This window comes from Mesocricetus auratus, unplaced genomic scaffold, assembly GCF_017639785.1.
Source record: "Mesocricetus auratus isolate SY011 unplaced genomic scaffold, BCM_Maur_2.0 Super-Scaffold_100004, whole genome shotgun sequence".
In the NCBI taxonomy this organism is placed as follows: domain Eukaryota; kingdom Metazoa; phylum Chordata; class Mammalia; order Rodentia; family Cricetidae; genus Mesocricetus; species Mesocricetus auratus.
The window spans coordinates 95,568,349-95,590,524 of record NW_024429189.1 but is presented as its reverse complement, the minus strand read 5'-3'; the positions used below and the strand labels follow the sequence as shown (position 1 = coordinate 95,590,524).

General features: G+C 38.0%; 1 protein-coding gene across 2 annotated transcripts in view; it reads right to left on the bottom strand.

Annotated features, from left to right (window-relative positions):
* Positions 1-22,176, bottom strand: part of Zc3h6 (zinc finger CCCH-type containing 6) — a 58,636-nt gene that overhangs the window by 18,385 nt on the left and 18,075 nt on the right. For both annotated transcript variants that reach the window (XM_005068605.4, XM_021226331.2), the window contains exons 2-3: positions 14,687-14,867; positions 12,881-13,003 (exon numbers count right to left, since the gene is read on the bottom strand). In XM_005068605.4, the coding sequence (XP_005068662.1) occupies positions 12,881-13,003; positions 14,687-14,867 (304 nt within the window). The remainder of the gene's footprint in view (positions 1-12,880; positions 13,004-14,686; positions 14,868-22,176) is intronic.

Here is a 22,176-nt window from a genome sequence, read left to right as displayed (position 1 = left end):
TAAAGAGAAAATATTAAGAGCAGCTAAAGAAAAAGGCCAAGTAACATATAAAGGCAGACCTATTTGAACTACACCCGACTTCTCAATGGAAACTATGAAAGCCAGATGATCCTGGTCAGATATCCTACAAACGCTAAGGGAACAAGGATGCCAGCCCAGACTACTGTACCCAGAAAAGCTTGCAATTACCATAAATGGAGAAATCAAGACATTCCACGGCAAAACCAAATTTAAACAATACATATCCACAAACCCAGCCCTACAGAAAGTACTGGAAGGAAAACTTCAACCTAACAAAGAAAGCTACACTCACAAAGACATAGGCAATAGATAATCCCACTTTACCAAATACCAAAAGAAAAAGGGAGGAAAACCCATACACAATAACACCACCACTAATAAATACAAAGCAAACAAGAATCAACAATCAGTTGTCATTAATATCCCTCAATGTCAACGGTTTCAACTTGCCTATAAAAAGACACAGACTAACAGAATGGATATGAAGACAGAACCCATCCTTCCGCTGCATACAAGAAACACACCTCAACATCAAAGACAGATGTTACCTCAGAGTAAAGGGTTGGGAAAAGATTTTTCAATCAAACGGACCCAAGAAACAAGCTGGTGTAGCAATCCTAGTATCTAACAAATTAGACTTCAAATTAAAATCAATCAAAAGAGATTAAGAAGGACATTTTATATTTGTCACAGGAAAAGTCCATCAAGATGAAGTCTCAATTCTGAACATCTATGCCCCAGATACAAAGGTACCCACATTTGTGAAAGAAACCTTACTAAATCTCAAATCCCACATAAAATCTCACACACTAGTAGTATGAGACTTCAACACTCCCCTCTCACCTAGACAGGACCAGACAGAAACTTAACAAAGAAGCAAAGGAACTAATAGAAGTTATGACCCAATTGAGATTAACAGACATCTATAGAACATTCTACCCAAATAAAAAAGAATATACCTTGTTCTCAGCACCACATGGAACCTTCTCTAAAATCGACCACATAATCAGAAACATAGCAAACCTCTACAGATTCAAAAAAATCGAAATAACCCCCTGTATCTTATCAGACCACCATGCTTTAAAATTAGAATTCAACAATAACACAAATCTCATAAACCCTACAAACTCATGGAAATTGAACAATGCACAATTAATTGCACCATCACTGGGTCAAGGAAGAAATAATAAAAAAAAGAAATCAAAGACTTCCTGGAATTCAATGAGAATGAAGACACAACTTACCCAAACTTATGGGACACTTTGAAAGCAGTGCTACGAGGAAAGTTCATAGCACTAAGTGCCCACATGAAGAAACTTGAGAATAGTCACAATGGAGAAATAATAGCACAACTGAAAGCTCTAGAACAAAAAGAAGCAAACTCACCCAGCAGGAGTAGATGCCAGGAAATAATCAAATTGAGGGCTAAAATAAACGAAGTAGAAACCAGGAAAGCATTGCAAAGAATCAATGAAAAAAAGAGTTGGTTCTTTGAGAAAATCAACAAGATAGACAAACTAACCAAAAGGCAGAGAGAGAGCATGATAATTAACAAAATCAGAAATGAAAAGGGGACATAACAACGGACACTGAGAAAATCCAGAGAATCATAGGGCATACTTTGAAAACCTGTACTCCACAAAATTAGAAAATTTAAAGGAAATTGACAATTTTCTGGATAGATATCACTTGCCAAAATTAAATCAAGAGCAGATAAGCAATCTTAACAGACCTATAACCCCTAATGAAACAGAAGCAGTCATCAAAAGCCTCCCAACCAAAACAAAAAAACAAAAACAAACAAACAAAAAACCCAGGCCCAGAAGAGATGGGTTCAGTGCAGAATTCTACCAGAAATTCAAAGAGTTAATTCCAATACTCCTCAAAGTGTTCCTAACAATAGAAGCAGGATGTTCGCTGCCAAACTCTTTTTATGAGACTACAATTATCTTGGTACCCAAGCCACACAAAGACACAACTAAGAAAGAGAACTACAGACCAATTTCCCTCATGAACATTGATGCAACAATACTTAATAAAACACTAGCAATTGAATCCAAGGACACATCAGAAAAATCATCCACCATGATCAAGTAGACTTCATCACAGCGATGTAGGGATGGTTCAACATATAAAAATCTATCAATGTAATGCACCATATAAACAAACGGCAAAGGAAAAATCACATGATCATCTCACTAGATGCTGAAAAAGCCTTTGACAAAATCCAACACCCCTTCATGATAAAGGTCCTAGAGAGATCAGGGATAACAGAAACATACCTGAACATAATAAAAGCAATTTATAGTAAACCAACAGCCAACATCAAACTAAATGGAGAGAAACTCAACACAATTCCTCTAAAATCAGGAACAAGACAAAGCTGTCCACTCTCTTCATATCTCTTCAATATTGTACTTGAAGTTCTAGTTAGAGCAATAAGACAACAAAAGAAGATCAAGGGGATAAATTGGAAAGGAAGAAGTCAAACTTTCACTATTTGCAGATGGTATGATAGTTTAAATAAGTGACCCAAAAAACTCTACCAGGGAACTCCTACAGCTGATAAACACCTTCAGCAAAGTGGCAGGATACAAGGTTAACTAAAAAAAATCAGTAGCCCTATTATATACAGACAATAAATGGGCTGAGAAAGAAATCAGAGAAACATCACCCTTTACAATATCCCCAAACAACATTAAATATCTGGGGGTAACGCTAACCAAACAAGTGAAAGACCTGTATATCAATAACTTTGAGTCTCTAAAGAAAGAAATAAAAAAAGATACCAGAAAATGGAAAGATCTCCCATGCTCTTGGATAGATAGGATCAACATAGTAAAAATGGCAATGTTACCAAAAGCAATCTACAGATTCAATGCAATCCCTATCAAAATACCAGCACAAATTTTCACAGACCTGGAAAGGACAATCCTCAACTTTATATGGAAAAACAGAAGACCCAAGATAGCCAAAACAACCCTGTACAATAAAGGAACTTCCGGAGGCATCACCATCCCTGACTTCAAGCTCTACTATGGAGCTATAGTCCTGAAAACAGCTTGGTTTTGGCACAAAAACAGACAGGTAGACCAATGGAATCTAATCAAAGACCCTGATATCAACCCACACACCTTTGAAAACCTGATCTTTGACAAAGAAGCTAAAACTATACAATGGAAAAAAAGAAAGCATCTTCAGCAAATGGTGCTGGAGTAACTGGATGCTGGCATGTAAAAGACAGCAGATAGATCCATATCTATCACCATGAACAAAACTTAAGTCCAAATGGATCAAAGACCTCAACATCAATCCAGCCAAACTGAACTTCTTGAAAGAGAAGGTGGGAGGTACCCTTGAATGAATTGGTACAGGAGACTGCTTCCTGAACATAACACCAGTAGCACAGACACTAAGATTAACAATTAATAAATGGGACCTGCTGAAGCTGAGAAGCTTCTGCAAGGGAAAGGACACAGTCAACAAGACAAAACAACAGCCCACAGAATGGGAAAAGATATTCACCAACCCCACATCTGACAGAGGGCTGATCTCCAAAATTTATAAAGAACTCAAGAAGCAAGTCTCCAAAACACCAAAGGATCCAATTAAAAAGTGGGTTACAGAACAAGATAGCTAATTCTCAATAGAGGAGTCTAAAATGGCTGACAGACTCTTGAGAAAGTGTTCAACATCCTTAGCCATCAGGGAAATGCAAATCAAAACAACTCTGAGATACCATCTTACTCACGTCAGAATGGCTAAAATCAAAACCACTAATGACAATTTATGCTGGAGAGGATGTGGAGAAAGGGGAATACTCCTCCACTGCTGGTGGGAATGCCAACTTGTGCAACCACTGTGGACATCGGTATGGAGATTCCTCAGGAAAATGGAAATCAGCTACCACAAGCTCCAACAATTCCACTCTTATGCATATACCCAAATGATGTACACTCATACAATAAGGACATCTGCCCAACTATGTTCATAGCAGCATTATTTGTTGTAATAGCCAGAACCTGGAAGCAACCTAGATGCCCCTCAACTGAAGAGTGGATAGAGAAAATATGATACATTTACACAATGGAGTACTATTCAGCAGAAAAAAACAATGGAATCTTGAAATCTGCAGGCAAATGGATGACACTAGAAGAAGCCATCCTGAGTGAGGTAACCCAGTCACAAAAAGACAAACATGGTATGTACTCAATCATATATGGATTTTAGACATGGAACAGGGCATTCCCAGCCTACAATCAGAGTCTGTGAAGCAGGGAGGATCCTAAGAGAGATATGCATGGGAACCCAGAGAAGGGTTATGGAATGAGATCTCCTAATTGGATTATGAGCTGGGGTGGGGCGCAGAAAGAGATGGGAGAAAGAGAGGGGAAAAAGAGGAGGGGAGAGGAGGACATGAGGAGGGACAGGAAGGTTGAGCTAGGGTAAGAAAAGAGGAGAGAAGGATGAGAGATACCATAATAGAGGGAGCCATTATAAGCTGGAGGAGAGATCTGGCACTAGTGAGATCTTCATAGATATACAAGAATGACACCAACAGACATTAAGGCAACCTTAAATGCCCTCCCATGATGAGACTGATGACTACTTTATATGCTATCCTAGAACCCTCATCCAGTGGCTGACAGAAGCAGAGGCGACACCCACAGCTAAAAACAGAACTGAACCCCTGGAACCCAGTTACTAAGAGGAGTAATGATCAAAGGAATCAAGATCAGGCTGGAGAAACCCACAGAGGCAGCTGACCTAAACAAGTGGGAATGCATGGACCCCAGACTGATGACTGAGAGGCCAGCATGGGACTGATCCACACCGCCCCCTCCTGAACTTGGGTGTCAGAGAACAGGCCTCTGCAATCTATGGGACATTGGAGAGTAGATCTGTAGTTATTCCTGGCACACAAATAGACTCTGGGAGTCCATTCCACATGGAGGGATGCTCTCTCAGCCTGGACACATGGTAGAGGACCTAGGCCCTGCCTGGGATGATATGAAAATCCCTCATGGAAGTCCTTACCCTTCCTGGGGTGTGGAGGAGGAGTGGAGCAAGGTGAAGGGTTGGGAGGATAGGGGGTCGGGGGAGGAGGGAAGGGAGAGGGAACTGAGAGTAACATGTGTAAAAGGTAAATAAAAATGGAGAAAAAAAATACCCAGAGGGAAAATGTAGATGGGATAGTTATAGTTAAGAAAAGTTGACAAGAAACAAGCCAAGCTAAGGCCAGTCACTCACAACTAATTATAAGCCTCCTTGAATGACTTACTTGGGATCTGGGTGGTGATCCCCCAAAAGTCAAAAAGAGTAAAAAACATTTAATGCTACAGGCCCCATTGCCAGGACAACACACCCATAATTCTTTGCACATGGAGATGTCAATCTGGTACCAACATTGAGCCTTCACCTCTATGTTCTAGTGTCTTTGGTGCAGGAAGGTACTCTACCAAAAGCAAGCATATACACCAACATAGCCACAAAACCTTTGATCTGTCATGTGTCAAGATACGCTAGAACAACAGTGTTACTGAATTGGTGGGAACAGTCAACGAATGTCTGATTTGACTTAAGGCCTACATCCAACAATGCTTGGGTGACCAAGAACCAGAAACTAGATAGCCCAGAGACCCAGGGTAAAACCAAACACTACTGGCATAAAAAACAAAACAAAACAAAAAACCCACAAACTAAAAACCAAACAAACAAAAAACATATCAATTAGATGACTCCTAATGATATGCCTTATTCAGTCATCATCAGAGAAACTTCCTTCTACAGTGTACAGGAACAGATGCAGAGACTCACAGACAGACATTACATGGAGAGAGAGAGTCCTTGGAATACAAAGCTCTAAATGGGATGCCTTCATCAAATCCCTCCCATCAGAGATCAGGGAACCCCCATGGAAGAGCCAGAGGTGGTGGCTGGAGAGATGGCTCAGTGGTTAAGAGCACTGGCTGCTTTTCCAGAGGACCTGGTTCAATCTCAGCACCTACATCGAAGCTTCACAACTGTCTGTAACTCCAGTTCCAGGAGATCTAACACCCTCATACAGATATACATGCAGGTAAAATATCAACACACATAAATATACAGAGGGATATCCTTGAGAACACCAGGAAAATAAGACCCTCTGAATCAACTGAGCAAGGCTCATATGAACTCACAGAGACCGAAGCAACAAGCACAGGGCCTGCACCAGGTCCTCTAAGTATATAATACAACTTTCAGTTTAGTGTTCCTATAGGACTCCTGAGTGTGTGAAAAAGTGGTCTCTGAAGCCTGGCCTCATATTGAGGCTCCTTTCCTTTTGTTGGGTTGCTTTGAGCAGACTCAATGTTATGGTTTCTGTTTTAGTGTATTTTATTTTGTCATGTTTGGTTGTTATCTTCTAGGAGCCTGTTCTTTTCTAATGAGAGCTAGAAAGGGAGTTATCTAGAAGGTAGGAGAGGTAGAAAGAAACTGGGAGGGGTAGACGAAATGGAAAGGGTGATCAGGATATACTGTATGAGAAAAGAATCTACTTTCTTTTTTGTTTTGTTTTATTTGAGACAGGGTTTCTCTGTGTAACAGTCCTGGCTGTCCTGGAACTCACTTTATAGACCAGGCTGGCCTTGAATTCACAGAGATTCACCTGTCTCTGCTTCCCTCTCCTGAATACTGGGATTAAATGCATGTGCCACCATACCCTGCCCAAGAATCCATTTTCAATAAAAGGAAAAATGGAAAAAAATAAAAAACATGTAAAAATTTTGTAAAAAAAAAAGTCAAAGACATACACAATCTTAGAGTAAAAGGATTAAAAAGGTTTTCTAAGAAAATAGAAATAATAAGTACATAGGTAGCACTGTTCTAATATCTGATCAAATAGACTTCACACAAAAATAAGAGAGAAAGAAGACCATTTCTTATCGATTAAGGGACAACCCATCAAAAGGATATTATAATTCTAAAGGCATACACAACAAACACAGATGAACCTAATTTTATAAAAAAAGTTACTAGATGTAAAGTTGTAACATTAACCTCAACACAGTAAATGTGGTGACTTCAATATCCTACTCTCACCAGTAGACAGGTCATTGTGACAAGAAAAAGAGAAACATTTGAGTTAAATTACATCATTAATCAAATGGACCTAAAAGACAATATGCAGAAGGCCTAGGTGGGTCCCATGCAGGCTCCCTTGGTTCGGACTCTTTGAGTTCCCATGAGCCAGGCTAATGAATAAACCATATCTTAACAAATAGAGGGAAATTGAAATAATTCCTGTACTCTACTTGAACACAATAGAATAAAACTAGAAATCAACAAGAGAAACTATAGAACATACACAAACTCATAAATATTGAACACCACAATCCTGAATGATGAATGAGTCATCCAATACCTCAAGACAGAAAATTTAAAATTCCTAAAACTGAACTAAATTATAACATAACAAAGTAAAATGTATGTGTCCAAGTTTTGTTTCCTGTTACTGTGATTAAAAACACCCTGACAAAAGCAATTTAGGGGTTATTTTAGCTCACAGTATGAGTTTCAGGGAGTTGGTCATATCACCTCCACAATGAGGACCAGAGAGCACATGAATGAATGGATGCATGCATGCATGCATGCATGCTTTTAGTGCTCAGCTTGCTCTTTCCTTTTCATTGCAAGGTCCTGTCCATGAAATGATGCTGCCCACACTTAAGGTGAGTCTTCCCAACCTCAGTTCACCGTAACTAAGAAAATTCCCTAGAGGCTAACCTAATCCATATAAACACTCACTAAGGTTCTCTAGATGGTGTCAGGTTGGGTGTGGAGGCACATATCTTTAAACCTCTGCAGTCAGAGGCAGGCAGGTCTTAAATTATTTCCGCTAAAATTAGGAACAAGACAAAAAGTTCAGTCTCTCCAGTCCTATTCAGTATAATACATGAAGTCTTAGCTATAGCAATAAGAAAAAAAGAAAATAAACGATACAGATAGTAAAGAAAGTAAAAGTATCATCATTGGAAGGTGATAGGAGTCTATACTTTAAAGACCCTGAAAACTCCATCAGCAAACTCCCAGATCTGATAAACATTTTCAGAAAATAGCACAGCAAGTTAAAAAAATTAACACAAAAAAACCAGCAGCCACCCTAAAAAAATATCAAACATGCTGAAGATGGAACCAGAGAAACAATCCCATTCATAATTGTTTTCTTAGAAGCCAAAATTTGGAATAATCTAGCTAAGCAAGTAAAAAGTACTATTGTAGGATATTTGTGCAATATGTGAAGATGTATTGTGTGACTGGTATAATAAAAAAATTAACAGCCGATAGCTAGGCAGGAGAGTATATGTCAGACTTCCAGGCAGAGAGAACTCTGGGAAGAATGAAGGTGGAATCGTCAGCTAGATGAAGAGGAACCAGGATGAGAGGAAGTACGGAAGGAGATGAAGTAATGAGCCTTGTGGAAGAATATAGATTAAAAATATGGGTTAATTTAAGTTATAAGAACTAGTTTGGAACAAGCCTAAGCTAAGGCCGAGCTTTCATAATTAATAAGAAGTCTCTGGCCATTATTTGTAAGCTGACAGTCTGAAAAGAAAAATCCTACTACAGTACCCCCCAACGAAAACTTAAATGCTGGATAAAGAAACTGAAGAAGACACTAGAAGATGTGAATACCTCCCATGTTCATGGATTAGAAGGCCTAATATGAAAAGGCTATCTTATCAAAAGCAATCTACAAATTTAAGACAGTCCCCATCAAAATGCCTATACCTAATTCTTTACAAAAACTGAAAAAAAATCTTAAAATTCATATAGAAACACAAAAGACTCGGGATAGTCAAAGCAATACTAAGCTATAACAATAATGATGATGTTGGTGATGATGATGAAAAACAATGACTACTTACCCAAAGGAGTCTGAACCAGTATATCATAGAGATACTCCCACATCCATAAACTGCAGTTAGGCACATTAGCTAAGTTATGAAACAAACCTAGGTGGCCATTAACAGAGGGATGGATAGAATGTTTTTTTAGGCATAAAGAACAAAGTTTTGCCATTTGTAGGGAAATGTATGTAACTGGATATTATCATATTAAGCTAATTAAGCCAATTTCAAAAAGACAAATGCTGTGTTTTCTTTGTGTCTTAGACTTTATAAAGGCACATATAATAATGTGAATACATGCCATGTTAGGGAACAATGTGGATTAATCAGGGAGGTTGAGGAAGAGGAAGGTGGGAGTATGGAGGGGAATATGTTAAGAATATAATATACACTTGTGCAAAAATATCCTTATAAGTGTATATTCAGGCCGGGCGTTGGTGGCGCACGCCTTTAATCCCAGCACTCGGGAGGCAGAGGCAGGCGGATCTCTGTGAGTTCGAGACCAGCCTGGACTACCAAGCTAGTTCCAGGACAGCCTCCAAAGCCACAAAGAAACCCTGTCTCGAAAAACCAAAAAAAAAAATAAAAAAATAAAAAAAATAAGTGTATATTCAATAAAATTGCAAAATCTTTGTGAAAAATCATTTATCTCTGAGGTCTATTACCAATAGAGAAGCTTTCTCTAATAGTGAAGTAATACTGAATGAAAAAAATTGCTTATTAAGAAATTGCTTACAATAAACATTAATTTCATTACATTCTTACTAAAACATGAAAGACAAATATATTAGTCCTAGAAGTTTGCTTAATGATAGTATTCATTTAAATATTTCACAAGTACTTTATAATTAGTTCTATCATATCTTCTGTCAACTTTTTAATAAAAAAAGAAAAATTCCACATAATTTTGACTTGAAGACCACGAAAAAGCAAAGACCATACCTTGTTCTTAGTTTATTGCACTTTAAATGTGGTGTGATAGGAATTATTTTTTCTTTTTTTGAGGCAGTCACTCTGACTATCCTAAAAGCTCTCTCTGTAGACCAGGCTAGCCTTGGACTCACAGAGATTCACCTGCCTCTGTCTCCCTAGTGCTGGGATTAAAGGCGTGTGCCACCATCACCCAGCCATGTGATATTAATTCTAATATTTCACAACTAAATATAAATTTGTAACTATTGTTTAAATTTTTTAAAGAAGGTGACTTAATTAAACATTTACTGATAGTCATTTAACAGTACCAACTATAAAGAGGGCACCAGGGACTGGGACACTAGCTCATCTGGCAAAGGGCTTGCCTTGCAAACATGGATAACAGAGTTCAGTCCCCCAAAACTCATGCAAAATGTTGGCAGTACAATACCAGTGCTGGAAAGATGGAAACAAGTAGAGTCTCAGGAATCATTGGCTAGCTAGCCTAGCCTATTTGACAATAGGACAATGAAAGACATTTTCTCAAAAACCAACGTGAGTTGGGACTGGAAAGATGACTCAGTGGTTAAAACTGCATACTGCCCTTCCAGAGGACTTGAGCCTGATTCCTAAAACTCATGTTAAGCAGCTCAAAACCACCAGGAACTCCAGAGATCTAACATTTCTAGCCTCCATGGACACCTGATACGTGCACACACTGTCCCCACTCCATATATACATCATTAAAAACAAATCTTCAAACAAACAAAAAGCAAAGCGATAGTAACTGAGAATAACAGTCAAGGTTGTCTTATGGCTTCCACATGTATACACACAAGTGCAAATTCATCTGCAACACTTATACATTTGTGTACACACGCAAAAGAATATGGGGTTCAAGAGATGACTCAGAGGATAACATACTGGCTGCTTTTCCAAAGGATCAGTGTTTGATCTCTAGCATTTTGTAATACTCCAGTCTCAGGGATCCACTGCCCTCTTCTGGCCCTTGGGGGCACTGCATGCACACAAAATAAAATAAAATTAAAAAAAAAAAAGGACAACAGAGATAAACCATATACTCAAACAGACTAATTAGGTTTCTAAACTCACAAGAGATTAGCATTATCAAATTAGGACAAAGAATAAAGTTCTTGTAAAAAAGAATATTGCTTTCCTAGTAGAACATTAATTAATACTTATATAAGGACTTTGTTTATACAGCACATATTTAAGAAAGAAGTATAGTGTTGCCTTATGACTGTTTTCTTTTCTAGTGCTGAGGATGGAACCCAGAGCATGCTATGCAAGTGTTCTACCACTCTTTCATTTTTAAAACATTCCACATGATTTTTGCATTTAAAGAAGCCAATGTTACATAAATTCACAATTCATTATGACCTTGGTGCACTACAGGTTGGAGTGTATCTCTCCAAAATTCCTGTGCAGAAGTCCTAACCCCAGTAGCTCAGAATGTGACTGCATCTGCAGACAGGGCCTAAAAATAACCTCTAATATAATTTGGCTGGTGTTCTTTCTTTGTGTAGTCCTGGCTGTCCAGGAACTCACTCTGTAAACCAGGCTGGCCTTGAATACAGAGATCTGCCTACCTCTGCCCCACAAGTGCCTGGATTTTTTTTTCTTGAGATGGGGGTTTCTCTGTGTAACTTTGTAGATCAGGCTGGCCTCAAACTCACAGAGATCTGCCTGTCTGCCTCCAGAGTGCTGGGACTAAAGGTGTGTGCCACCACCACCCAGCTTTGACTGCCGTTCTTATAGAGAGGAATAATCTGTGCATTCAGAGCCACCAGGGTCACTAGATAAAGCAGCATTGCCATGTGAAGGCAAAGCTGTAAGAAGGCATCCATTTATAAACCAGAGGGGGGTGCTAACCAGACACTTCCATATAGCTGCCAATGGAAACAAACTCTGCTAGCATCTTGAACAGGAACTTCTAGACTTAAGACTCAGGAAAAAAATGTCTAATATGTGATCCAGACAAACACCAGTGCCAGTAAATTTGATAATATAATACATTCTTTATCTCAAAGACTTGGGAATTTGTAGTATGTATCTAACAAATATATGCTAGCATGACAAACAGATTTTCAGTATTTCCAAAATATGTGCAAATTCAACTTGTATTTTACACCTTTAAAAGGTAATACAAGCCGGGCGTTGGTGGCGCACGCCTTTAATCCCAGCACTCGGGAGGCAGAGGCAGGCGGATCTCTGTGAGTTCGAGGCCAGCTTGGTCTACAGAGTGAGTTCCAGGACAGCCTCCAAAACAATACAGAGAAACCCCTCTCGAAAAACCAAAAAAAAAAAAAAAAAAAAAAAAAAGGTGATACAAAAAATATGACTGCTACTTGAACACCCATTTTCTACTCCCCACAGTCAACGAAAATAGAAAAGAACAAGCACGGGCAAGGATGCAGAGAAGATGCCTTGAGCATTTCTAATCGGATGTATAACAGTAAAATCTGTTAAAACAGACTGGTGGTTATTCCTCAGAAATTTAAAAGGAACCACCAATAAATTTCACTATTAGGCATATGCTCCAAGGAAATGAATGAAAGGCTCTGAAGACAATTTTTTACTCATTTTTATAAGCTGGATTACTCACAACAAGCAAAAAGTGCAAAAAACCCAAGGGTCCCTCAACAGATGATTGGATAAACAAAAATGTAGCAATACAACAATGGAGTATTAATCAGTGTTAAAAAGAATGAACTTTTAATATACACTGAACATGAATGAATCTTGAAACATGCTGAGTAATATAAGCCATATCCAAAAGGACAAAGCATGATACCAGGGTTCTAGAAGAGGCAAATTCATGGACAGAAAGTGAGGGCAGTAGATAGAGGAATGAGGAGTAGGGCTGCTTCCTAGGGACAGGAATTTTATTCCAAATGAGTAAGAAGTTCTAGACAAGAATGGCAGTGATGGCTAAATACTGCAGATATATTTAAATGCTACTCAATCATACTCTGAAATGCAGTTACATGGTATATTTTATGTTATACATGGTTTGTCATAATAAAAAAAGACAATACCTGAGAAAATGGAATGTCATAATCCCTGTAGAAACTACTTCTTTTCTTATAGGAACTTTCCATACGTCCGACATCTGAATCCAGGCTGTAGTCAGAACTATCATCACCAGATGGAGAGTTATGCTGAAAGGAACAAAGACTTATGTTACATTCACAAGAAGGAAATTAGTTCATAACCACATAAGCTTGTTTCAGTCAGTGGTGGCAAACAGGAGGTTCTACTATTCCTTAGACTCCTGAGTGCATTGAGAAATTCTTGCTCTAGGTTGGAGAGATAAGTCAGCCATTAAAGGCTAGGCTCAAAACCAAAAGGATAAAGTCTTGCTCTAAAGGCCACCACCACTTACAGGCTGAAGTTTTTTCCCCTTTTGTTCACATATATGGACATGTATTTCTCATCAACTCCATACCAAGATCTTAAAACAAATCACTTGGCTCTAAAATGGTCTGACATTTACACATTTATGCCTCTCAGCCTCAGCCTCCAGAGCTGGGATTACAGGTATATACCACCATGCTCAGTTTAAGCTAATATTTAAGGAAATAAAATTGGCTCCTCATCACCAAAAGGCTCCAGAACATGAGTAGGCTATTTGTTTACTTAATTTGGTCTAAAGTTGCTTTGGAGTTATTTATTGGCATGAAAACACTAAAACTACTTCAAATTACCTACCTGAAATGAATCCAGCCCACAAAATTGAACAAAAGTAAAATGAAAACACCAAGTGGTTGATAATAGTTGGCAAATAATGAGAGAAAGCTTATTTACATTGTAATGCAATTTCAAATATAAAAACCAACAAGTATTTTTGGTTTTGTTTTTTGAGACAAGGCCTCACTAACCCTGGCAAACCTGACACTCTCTGTGTAGACCAAACTAGCCTCAAACTCACAGATTTCCACCTGCCTCTGTGGCCCTAGTACAAACCTATTTTGCTTCTAAATGTTTGGAGTTTGGTTTTCTCTTTTAATCTTGATTTCATTGATTTGACAGATGAACAATCTTTTTACAATTATGCTGCCAAATACTTCAAATACACAGCTATTTTTGGTTAGGGTTTGAAATACACACTTGTCCAGTAGGAGATAAGTTTGATCAGTAATTACTTGATTGTTTGGTGATATTTTGATCACATTCTGATGCTCCCAAGACTGTCCATAAAAATTTGCTTTGAATCAGAGGGCATATCTAGCTACTAGCTGACCAAAATTAATTAACCATAAAGGTTTTGAAGGACTGAGGACATATATAGAGATAGGAAGTAATAGGCCAGGGATTAGAGAGGTTCTCATGCCTTTTTTGGATGGAAGAACAAGACAGACAGACAGACAGAGATAGCTCTTTGTTCTTTTCTTCACCACTTACTTGATCATTCAGGTACTTACACTCATATCTGACTCCTGAATTTCATTTATAAAGAATAACTAGATAAACACTTAAACTGATGGAAGAAATATATTAGCTTATTACTGCTACGCTCTATTTTTATAGTCACTAACTGTTCCTGCTTCATGACAGTTGTTTCTTTGAAGAATATAAAAATAATATATTCATTTTGAATTGTAACTTTTATGTGTGTAGGGTGTGGTTAAGACATGATCTTTGTATGTAGTCCTTGTCAAACACAGAAGTCTTGCATTTGTCATGGGGGGAGGGGAGCAGAAGGATCAGGAGTTCAAGATCATCTTCAGCTATAGAATGAATTCAAGGTCAGTCTGGCTTACATGAGATACTGTCTCAAACAAGCCAGCAAGCAAGCAAACAACAACAAAAAGGAATGAAAAGTTGATGCTAGCTTAACTAACCTTATGTTTCTCATGTTTTCTCCTTTTGGATTTTTTCTTTTCTCTTTCTTTCTTGTGTTTTTTTCTTGATTTTCTGTAGGCTTTCTCATCTTTCTGCTTTTCATTCTCTTTTGCCTCCTGATCTTGTGTTTCTTCAAATCCTGCATCATCTATTTCACCATCTTCTAATTCCCCATCTTCTCTGTAGAAAATAATGAAAAATTTACACTTCAAATGTCAATTCTAAGACAAATTAAGAAATATTTTGAGAAGAAAAAAGATGCATGTGCCACAAAAAATTACATTCATACAGATAAGAGACTGGAAATTTTTCTCAACAAGGAACCAAGTAAATACTTTTTTGAGAGTATCTTTGGTTTCTGTTACAAATTCTTCTCTTAAAAATATTAAAATGGGCCCAGCAGTGGTGGCGCATGCCTTTAATCCCAGTACTCGGGAGGCAGAAGCAGGAGGATCTCTGTGAGTTGTAGGCCAGCCTGGTCTACAGAATGAATTCCAGGACATCCAAGGCTACACAGAGAAACCATCTCAACAAAACAAAGCAAAACAAAAAACAAAAAAAAATCAGAAATTAAAATGTAACCATTATTCTCAGCAACTAAAGTTTGTCAATTTCTAATTTAGATTCAGATCACTGGTTCTCTCAAAATGAATGAATATAATGTTATCACAAACTATTACAATTACCAGTACTTGAACTACTGTGAAGAAAAACTAAATTATTTAAGGAAATACTATAATTACAAGACAGACTTTGTTTTTCTAGATTGGGTCTCTCTCTGTGTAGCTCTGGCTGTCCTGGAACTTGCTCTGTAGACCAGGCTGGACTTGAACTCACGGAGATCCACTTATCTCTGACTCCAAGTGCTGGGATTAAAGGCTTGAGCTACCACCACCCAGCATGAAAAACTTTAATTTGTGGCCTGTAGTTAGCTTTAAAATAAAGGCAAGCTAATTGGACCGTGATGGCACAAGCCTTTAATTTCAACAATTGAGAGGCAGAGGCAAGCAGATCTTTGTGAGTTCCAGGCCACCCTGGTCAACAAGAGCTAGCTCCAGGACAGCCAGGGCTACACATAGAAACCCTGTCTTGAAAAATAAATCAAACAATCAATCAGTAAGGCAATCTATAGCATTTTTTACCATCAGAGTAAACTTCAGTAAGTATATATACTATATGAATAGATTTAATAAAGTCCAAGCCACGAAAGATTTACAAATTCCTCAACTTTCATTTATAAAATATGTAAAATTAAGCATCTAATTCCACTTTCCAGTGACTAGCATCTTTGCTATTATCAAAGCTACATACTAGAAACTAACTTTTAATGCTGTCACATTTTTAGTTATAGAATCCAAAGTTTTAATTCTATTTTAAAATTCAAACCAAATGATAAACACCAATTTATGATGTGGGTATCTTTTTTTAAAAAAATATTTGTTATGTACAGTGTTCTGTTTGCATTATCAGAACCAGATTGCTTATAGATGGTTGTGAGCCACCTTGTGGTTGCTGGGAATTGAACTCAGGACCTCTGGAAGAGTAGTCAGTGCTCTTAACCTCTGAGCCATCTCTCCAATTTGATGTGGGCATCTTAAAAGTAAGCTGGAATTACTAGGAATGTTCAATGTATGAAATATAAATTGTTCCTGTCATTCTCCTGTTAAAAATCTTCAATAATAATACAATAACTCAAAGTTGCCTCAAGTATATCTACTTTGAGAGAGGAAGTGGTCTCAAGAGAACTGTGATGGTAGTTAGTTAATGAACTGGTTTGTGCAGGTAAAGATTCTACTCTTCTTTATGTATTCAAAGTCTTTAATAACAGTCTACAGTAGCTCCCTTCTGGCCTGCGACTGATATCAGATCTCCTTGGTATTTATTATTCAAGGGCTCTTAATAATTGAACCCCCACTTGGCCAGCTAATTTTAGTATCTCAAGTCTTCAAGACTTAAAACATCATCTACAATTTCTCATTAACCTACTCACCTCAAATAACAACTCCCGCTTCTGTCACATAGCTAATTTCACTATATTTAGAATACAAATTAGATGCCATTTCCTCCAAAATGCCTCCTCTTACTCTAGTTTAGAGGAGATACTCCAAGTACTGCCCTGTTTGTCCTATTATTGCACTCTTAACATTGTTTTCTGATCATTTGTTTATTTCTTGGTGAGTGAAGGAGTTTGGCTGTCTTTCATATATGTATCTTTAGTATCTAGCATAGTACCTACCATTATTGAATCACTGAATATGTAATACCCATACAGAACAAATATAGGATACCATCCTAAATGGTCATTGTTATTTTCCCCCAGCTGTTGTAAAATTGAAATAGTGTTTAATCCCAGCACTCGGGAGGCAGAGGCAGGCGGATCTCTGTGAGTTCGAGGCTGGGCTGGACCGATAGCCTCCAAAACAATACAGAGAAACCCTGTCTCGAAAAACCAAAAAAAAAAAAAAAATTGAAATAGTGTAGTGACTGAATGAGAATGCCGCCCCAAAGTCTCATATATTGGAATGCTTGTTGGACAGTTGGTAGAATAGTTTGAGAAAGATTAAAGGTTCATGCCATTCCCACTGACTCCCCTATCTCTCCCTCCTTTTTTACCCCCCATCCTTTCCCTCCTCTCTCCCTCTGTCATTCTACCATACACCCCACCATAATAGCCATGGACTCACCACCTCAAACTGTAAGCAAGCCCCAATTAAATGCTTTCTTTTTCCTTGGTCTACTCACAGCAATAGAAAAGTAACAAAGACAGTGGTGTATTTCCAGTTACATGGACTTAAAATTTTCTGTGAGACAGGCTTTGCATTCTGCTATCTTAATGATAATGATGATAATAATGTATTTATTATTATTGTTGTTGCTGCTGTTGTGTGTACTTGATGCATGGGCAAGAACATTATGCTGCAGCATGCATGTGGAGATCAGAGTGATGGAGTATGTTCTTTTGTATGTTGTGAATATGTTTCTCTTATTAGTTGATGAATAAAGCTGTTTCTGCCAATGGACAGGCAGGATGTAGTCAGGCAGGAAGTACAGGTGGGGCTCCCAGACTAGGAGAATTCTGGGATGGTAGGGCTCCTGGCCATTCTCTGGTAAGCCAAGACCACATGGAGATACATAGATTAATAGAAATGGTTTAATAGTTTAGAGAGAGCTAGCCAATAAGAAGTCTGAGCCAATGGGCAAAGTTTATAATTTAAAAAGAAAAAAGACTAATAAAAAACTTCATGTAAAGATGGAAAAAAACATAGAGTATGGAGTCTGAATACTGTATGTTGTTGTGTTGTCTTTGAATTGTTTGACTGCTGAGGAAGGAGCAGCAGCTGCTAAAAGATATTTGATTATAAATGCTGCTGGATTAATCCAACCTATATATTTTCAAAACTTAAGTCTAAGGACATGTTACTTTGGAAAAGAGGTTCTGCTTTTGTTTCCACAGAAGATGAAAAGCTGTGGATTCCTTCCAGACTAATATGGTTTGATTAAAGACCCCCTGAAGCAGTGACCCAACATCCAAAACATCTGAGACAAATGCAGCCTCACAGACCACTACAGCCAGGATTTGGCCATGGTTCTGGGTTTTCTCAGGATCTCCTTGGGATTGCTAGCACCCCCAAACAGCAGGAAGCAGTTTAGAAAGAACACTATGCCCACATTTCCAAATATTGTTTGCTTGTTGTCATTTAAACAGGGTTGGTTATAAATGGTTAATGTGTATTTCTACTCTTGTTTAGGTATTGTGTCTATATAGCTCTTTTAAAATATATAATTAAATGCAGATTACAGACAGTCACCTATAGTAGTCAAAACGTGTTAGTTAAGTTTTCTAGATATACAGAGATATATTTCAAATGGATAGGTATTCCTCAAAACCTTTCAAAGACCTACAGAATATGGCATTTAAAGTGGTTTATTAGGGTTTTTCATGACATTGAGACACAACTGCTCTTGGAAACACCAATTACGTCAGAGACAAAGTGGGACATCCAAAAAAACTTGTTATGGAGATTGCCTTCAACATGGCAGAAATAGCCATTTGGACAAGTAACTGCTCTTGCCTGCACTGCTTGACAGCACGCTGTCCAAACTGGACAAGCGGGTTACAAAGAAAAGTAACTGCTGAACTTGCCATGGGACAGGATGGTCCTTCAAGGCTCCTGCTTCATCAAAACATCTGCCAGACATTCTGGGACTACAGGCTGAAGAGGGCTGCCCCAATGTTACAGAGGTGACTCTCCAGGCATCAAGATGTCTCTGTCAATTCTAGAGTTCGTATATTATCTTTCTGGAGTCTTTGATGGAGATGAAGACAGATAATTATGGTTATGGTTTTCCTTAATTATGATAAAAGATACATTACATATAAAACTTTAGACTCACAAAGATAGGACAGATGATAGAATATTTTCTTTAAATTTTGCCAGACTCACAAAGATAGGACAGATGATAGAATATTTTCTTTAAATTTTGCCACATGTAAATGAACTAAATATTGTAACTATAATTCTTACTTGATAACTGTTTTTGCTATACATAATTTTACTAGGTTAAAGTTAAAATCTTCCTTTTTATTTAGACAGAAAAGAGATGATGGGGGATAGTCTTCTGTATGTTGTAAATATGTTTCTCTTATTGGTTGATGAGTAAAGCTGTTTCAGCCAAATGGACCAGCAGGATGTAGCTAGGCAGGAAGTATAGGTGGAGCTCCCAGACTAGGAATTCTGGGAAGAGGAACACAGAGATGGAGTTTCGAGGGAGATGCCATGTAGCTACCTGCAAGGTTAGATGCCTGGACATCCTCCGGTAGGTCAAGACCCTATGGAGATACACAGATTAATAGAAAGGGTTTAATAGTTTAGAGAGAGCTAGCCAATAAGAAGCCTGAGCCAACAGCTAAACAGTTTATAAATAATATTAGCTTCTGTGTGCTTATTTGAGATTAAACAGCTGCAGAACTGGGCAGGACAAAAACTTCCATATATATCAGAGGACCTCTTTGTAGAGTCAGTTCTGTCTTTCTACTTTTGAGTGGGTTCTAGAAACAAGCTTATGTTGTAGTCTTCACAGCAACCACCTTCACCTGCTGAGAGCTATCTCACTGGCACCATTCTGTTCAAATTAATTTTTTTGCATTTGAAAACCACTATAGAATTCTTCAATCCAACAAATTTAGTAACTAGAAGGCAAGTACAAAAATGTTTTAATAACTTTAGTCATAAAAAATAAAAACTGTACAAAAGCCTGGCAAATAGCTGTCCAGTCTTTAGGAGTGTATCTCTTAGGTAAATCCACAAGGACAAAAAATAGGGGTTGCCAGGCGGATTAGAGGGGAAAATAAAGAGGAATTATCAATGGGCCTCAAGTTTCTCTGTGGGATGATGAAAATGATCTGAAATTACACAGCAGTACTGATTATACAGCCCTGAATACATTTAAAATTCAATCTATATACTTAAGATGTTGAACTGTATCTCAATAAAGTTGTCTTTAAAAGACTAAAGTATTTTGTTGTTCTGGTTTACCATACACCTTTCCTGGATAAGTGTAGCTACCACCCCTCATCAAAGAAACTTCTCTTAAAGCAGATGGAGGTCATCACAAAAAATCTACATCTGGACATAATGCAGAGGTCATAGGGTTGAACCCTAGGCCAACAGGGAATATCCTGGAAGAGCAGATGGAAAGGGGATGGAATGATCCTAAGAACAAGACGTCTTAATGTGAAAAGGTCTCTTCTAGAAATGGCTTCGTAAACATTTGTGCATACGTACATACGTGTGTATGTGTGTGTGTGTGTGTGTGTTTTGTAGGAAAATCTTTTTGTACATTGTGTCTCTCCTTAAAGTGGCTTCTGACTGGTTTAATAACGAGGTGAATGACTAAAAGCTAGACAGGAGAGAAAAGGCAGAGAGAGAGGAGCACTGGGAAGAAGAGAAGTGGGAGATGCCAGGGAGATGTGGAGCAAATCAGATATACAGAATGGGAGGGAGGTAAAAGCCATTTGGCAGAATGTGGATTGATAGCAACAGGTTAATTTAAATTATAAGAGCTAGTGGGACAAGCCTAATCTAAGTGTGTATCATTATCTGTGAATTGGCAGCCCAAATGAAAGTCTGACTACATATACTTTTATGTTTATGTAATGATAATCAAAGAAAAAGAGGCTAACAATTTGAGAGTGGAGGCATAAAAGGAGTTGAGGGAGAGTACCTGGGAGGAGCTGGAGAGAGGAAATGGGAGGAGGAACGTGATGGAATTCTATTTTAATTAAGACTGCATTAGACCCAAAACATGTTTTCTTTAGATTTAATTGTTTAAGATCTGGGAACGTATCTGTAACAGAGAACTTTCCCAGAATGTGCAAAGTTCTGGCTTTGATTCCCAATGCCACCAATGTGGGATGTTTAAATATCTAAATTGTAAACAAGTGGAAAGAATCATAATAAACTGTTATGTAAATTAAAGACTCAGATGTCCCTATGTTTTCATTCTGAAGGTAACTGTTTAGGAACTGGATACAGTGATGCAGGCCAATAATCCTGACACTTGGGCAGCTAAGGCAATTTAATCACATATTTAAAGCCAGTCTGGGTTATACATCTGTATTTAAAAAAAAAAAGTTCTGGTCAGGCAGTGGTGGTGCATGTCTCTAATCCCAGCACTTGGAAGGCAGAAGCAGGTGGATCTCTTGAGTTTGAAGTCAGCCTGGTCTACAGAAGTAGTTCCAGGATAACCAAAACTACACAAAGAAACTCTGCCTCAAAAAACCAGATTATGCCTCATGTGGTGATATATTGTTTATGATTTATTAAATCTACTGGAGATCAAAATATCAAAGCAGCCATACTAGTTAGCTATAGAAGCTAGATGGTGGTGGCACACACCTTTAATCCCAGGACTCAGGATTAAGAAGTAGACAGATCTCTGTTAGTTCAAGGCCACACTGACTACATGAAATTGAACCAGTCTTAAAAGAAACAACCCACACAAAGCTGATCTCAACACTAGGGATCACAAACCTTTAATCAGAGCACTAGGGTGGTGGAGACAGGAGGATATGGCTGAGCAGAGAAAAGAATAAAAGAAGGAGAAGACAGGATTGCCAGCCATTTCATCTGGGTAGAGCTAAGATCTACTGGCTTGGTTGCTTTGCTTCTCTGATCTTCAGCTTGAAGCTTGAACCCCAATCTCAGTCTTTTATTTATTGTGTTACCGTCTCAAGCCTCAATAATTCTGCCTTCTTCTATTATGCCATTTTTTACTACTAGGATAAAGTTGCCTGAATCCTTTAGCCTTGACTCCAGATGGGTTTCTGTCTTTATGATGACTGGTTAAGGGCTCCTTCATTACAAGATCAGACAAACAAATACCTCAATAAAAAAAACTAGCTAAGCACTCCTAACAGACATTACCAGTATTACAAATACACACATTTGCTGATATAAATACCACAAAACAGACATTCTTTAAATGT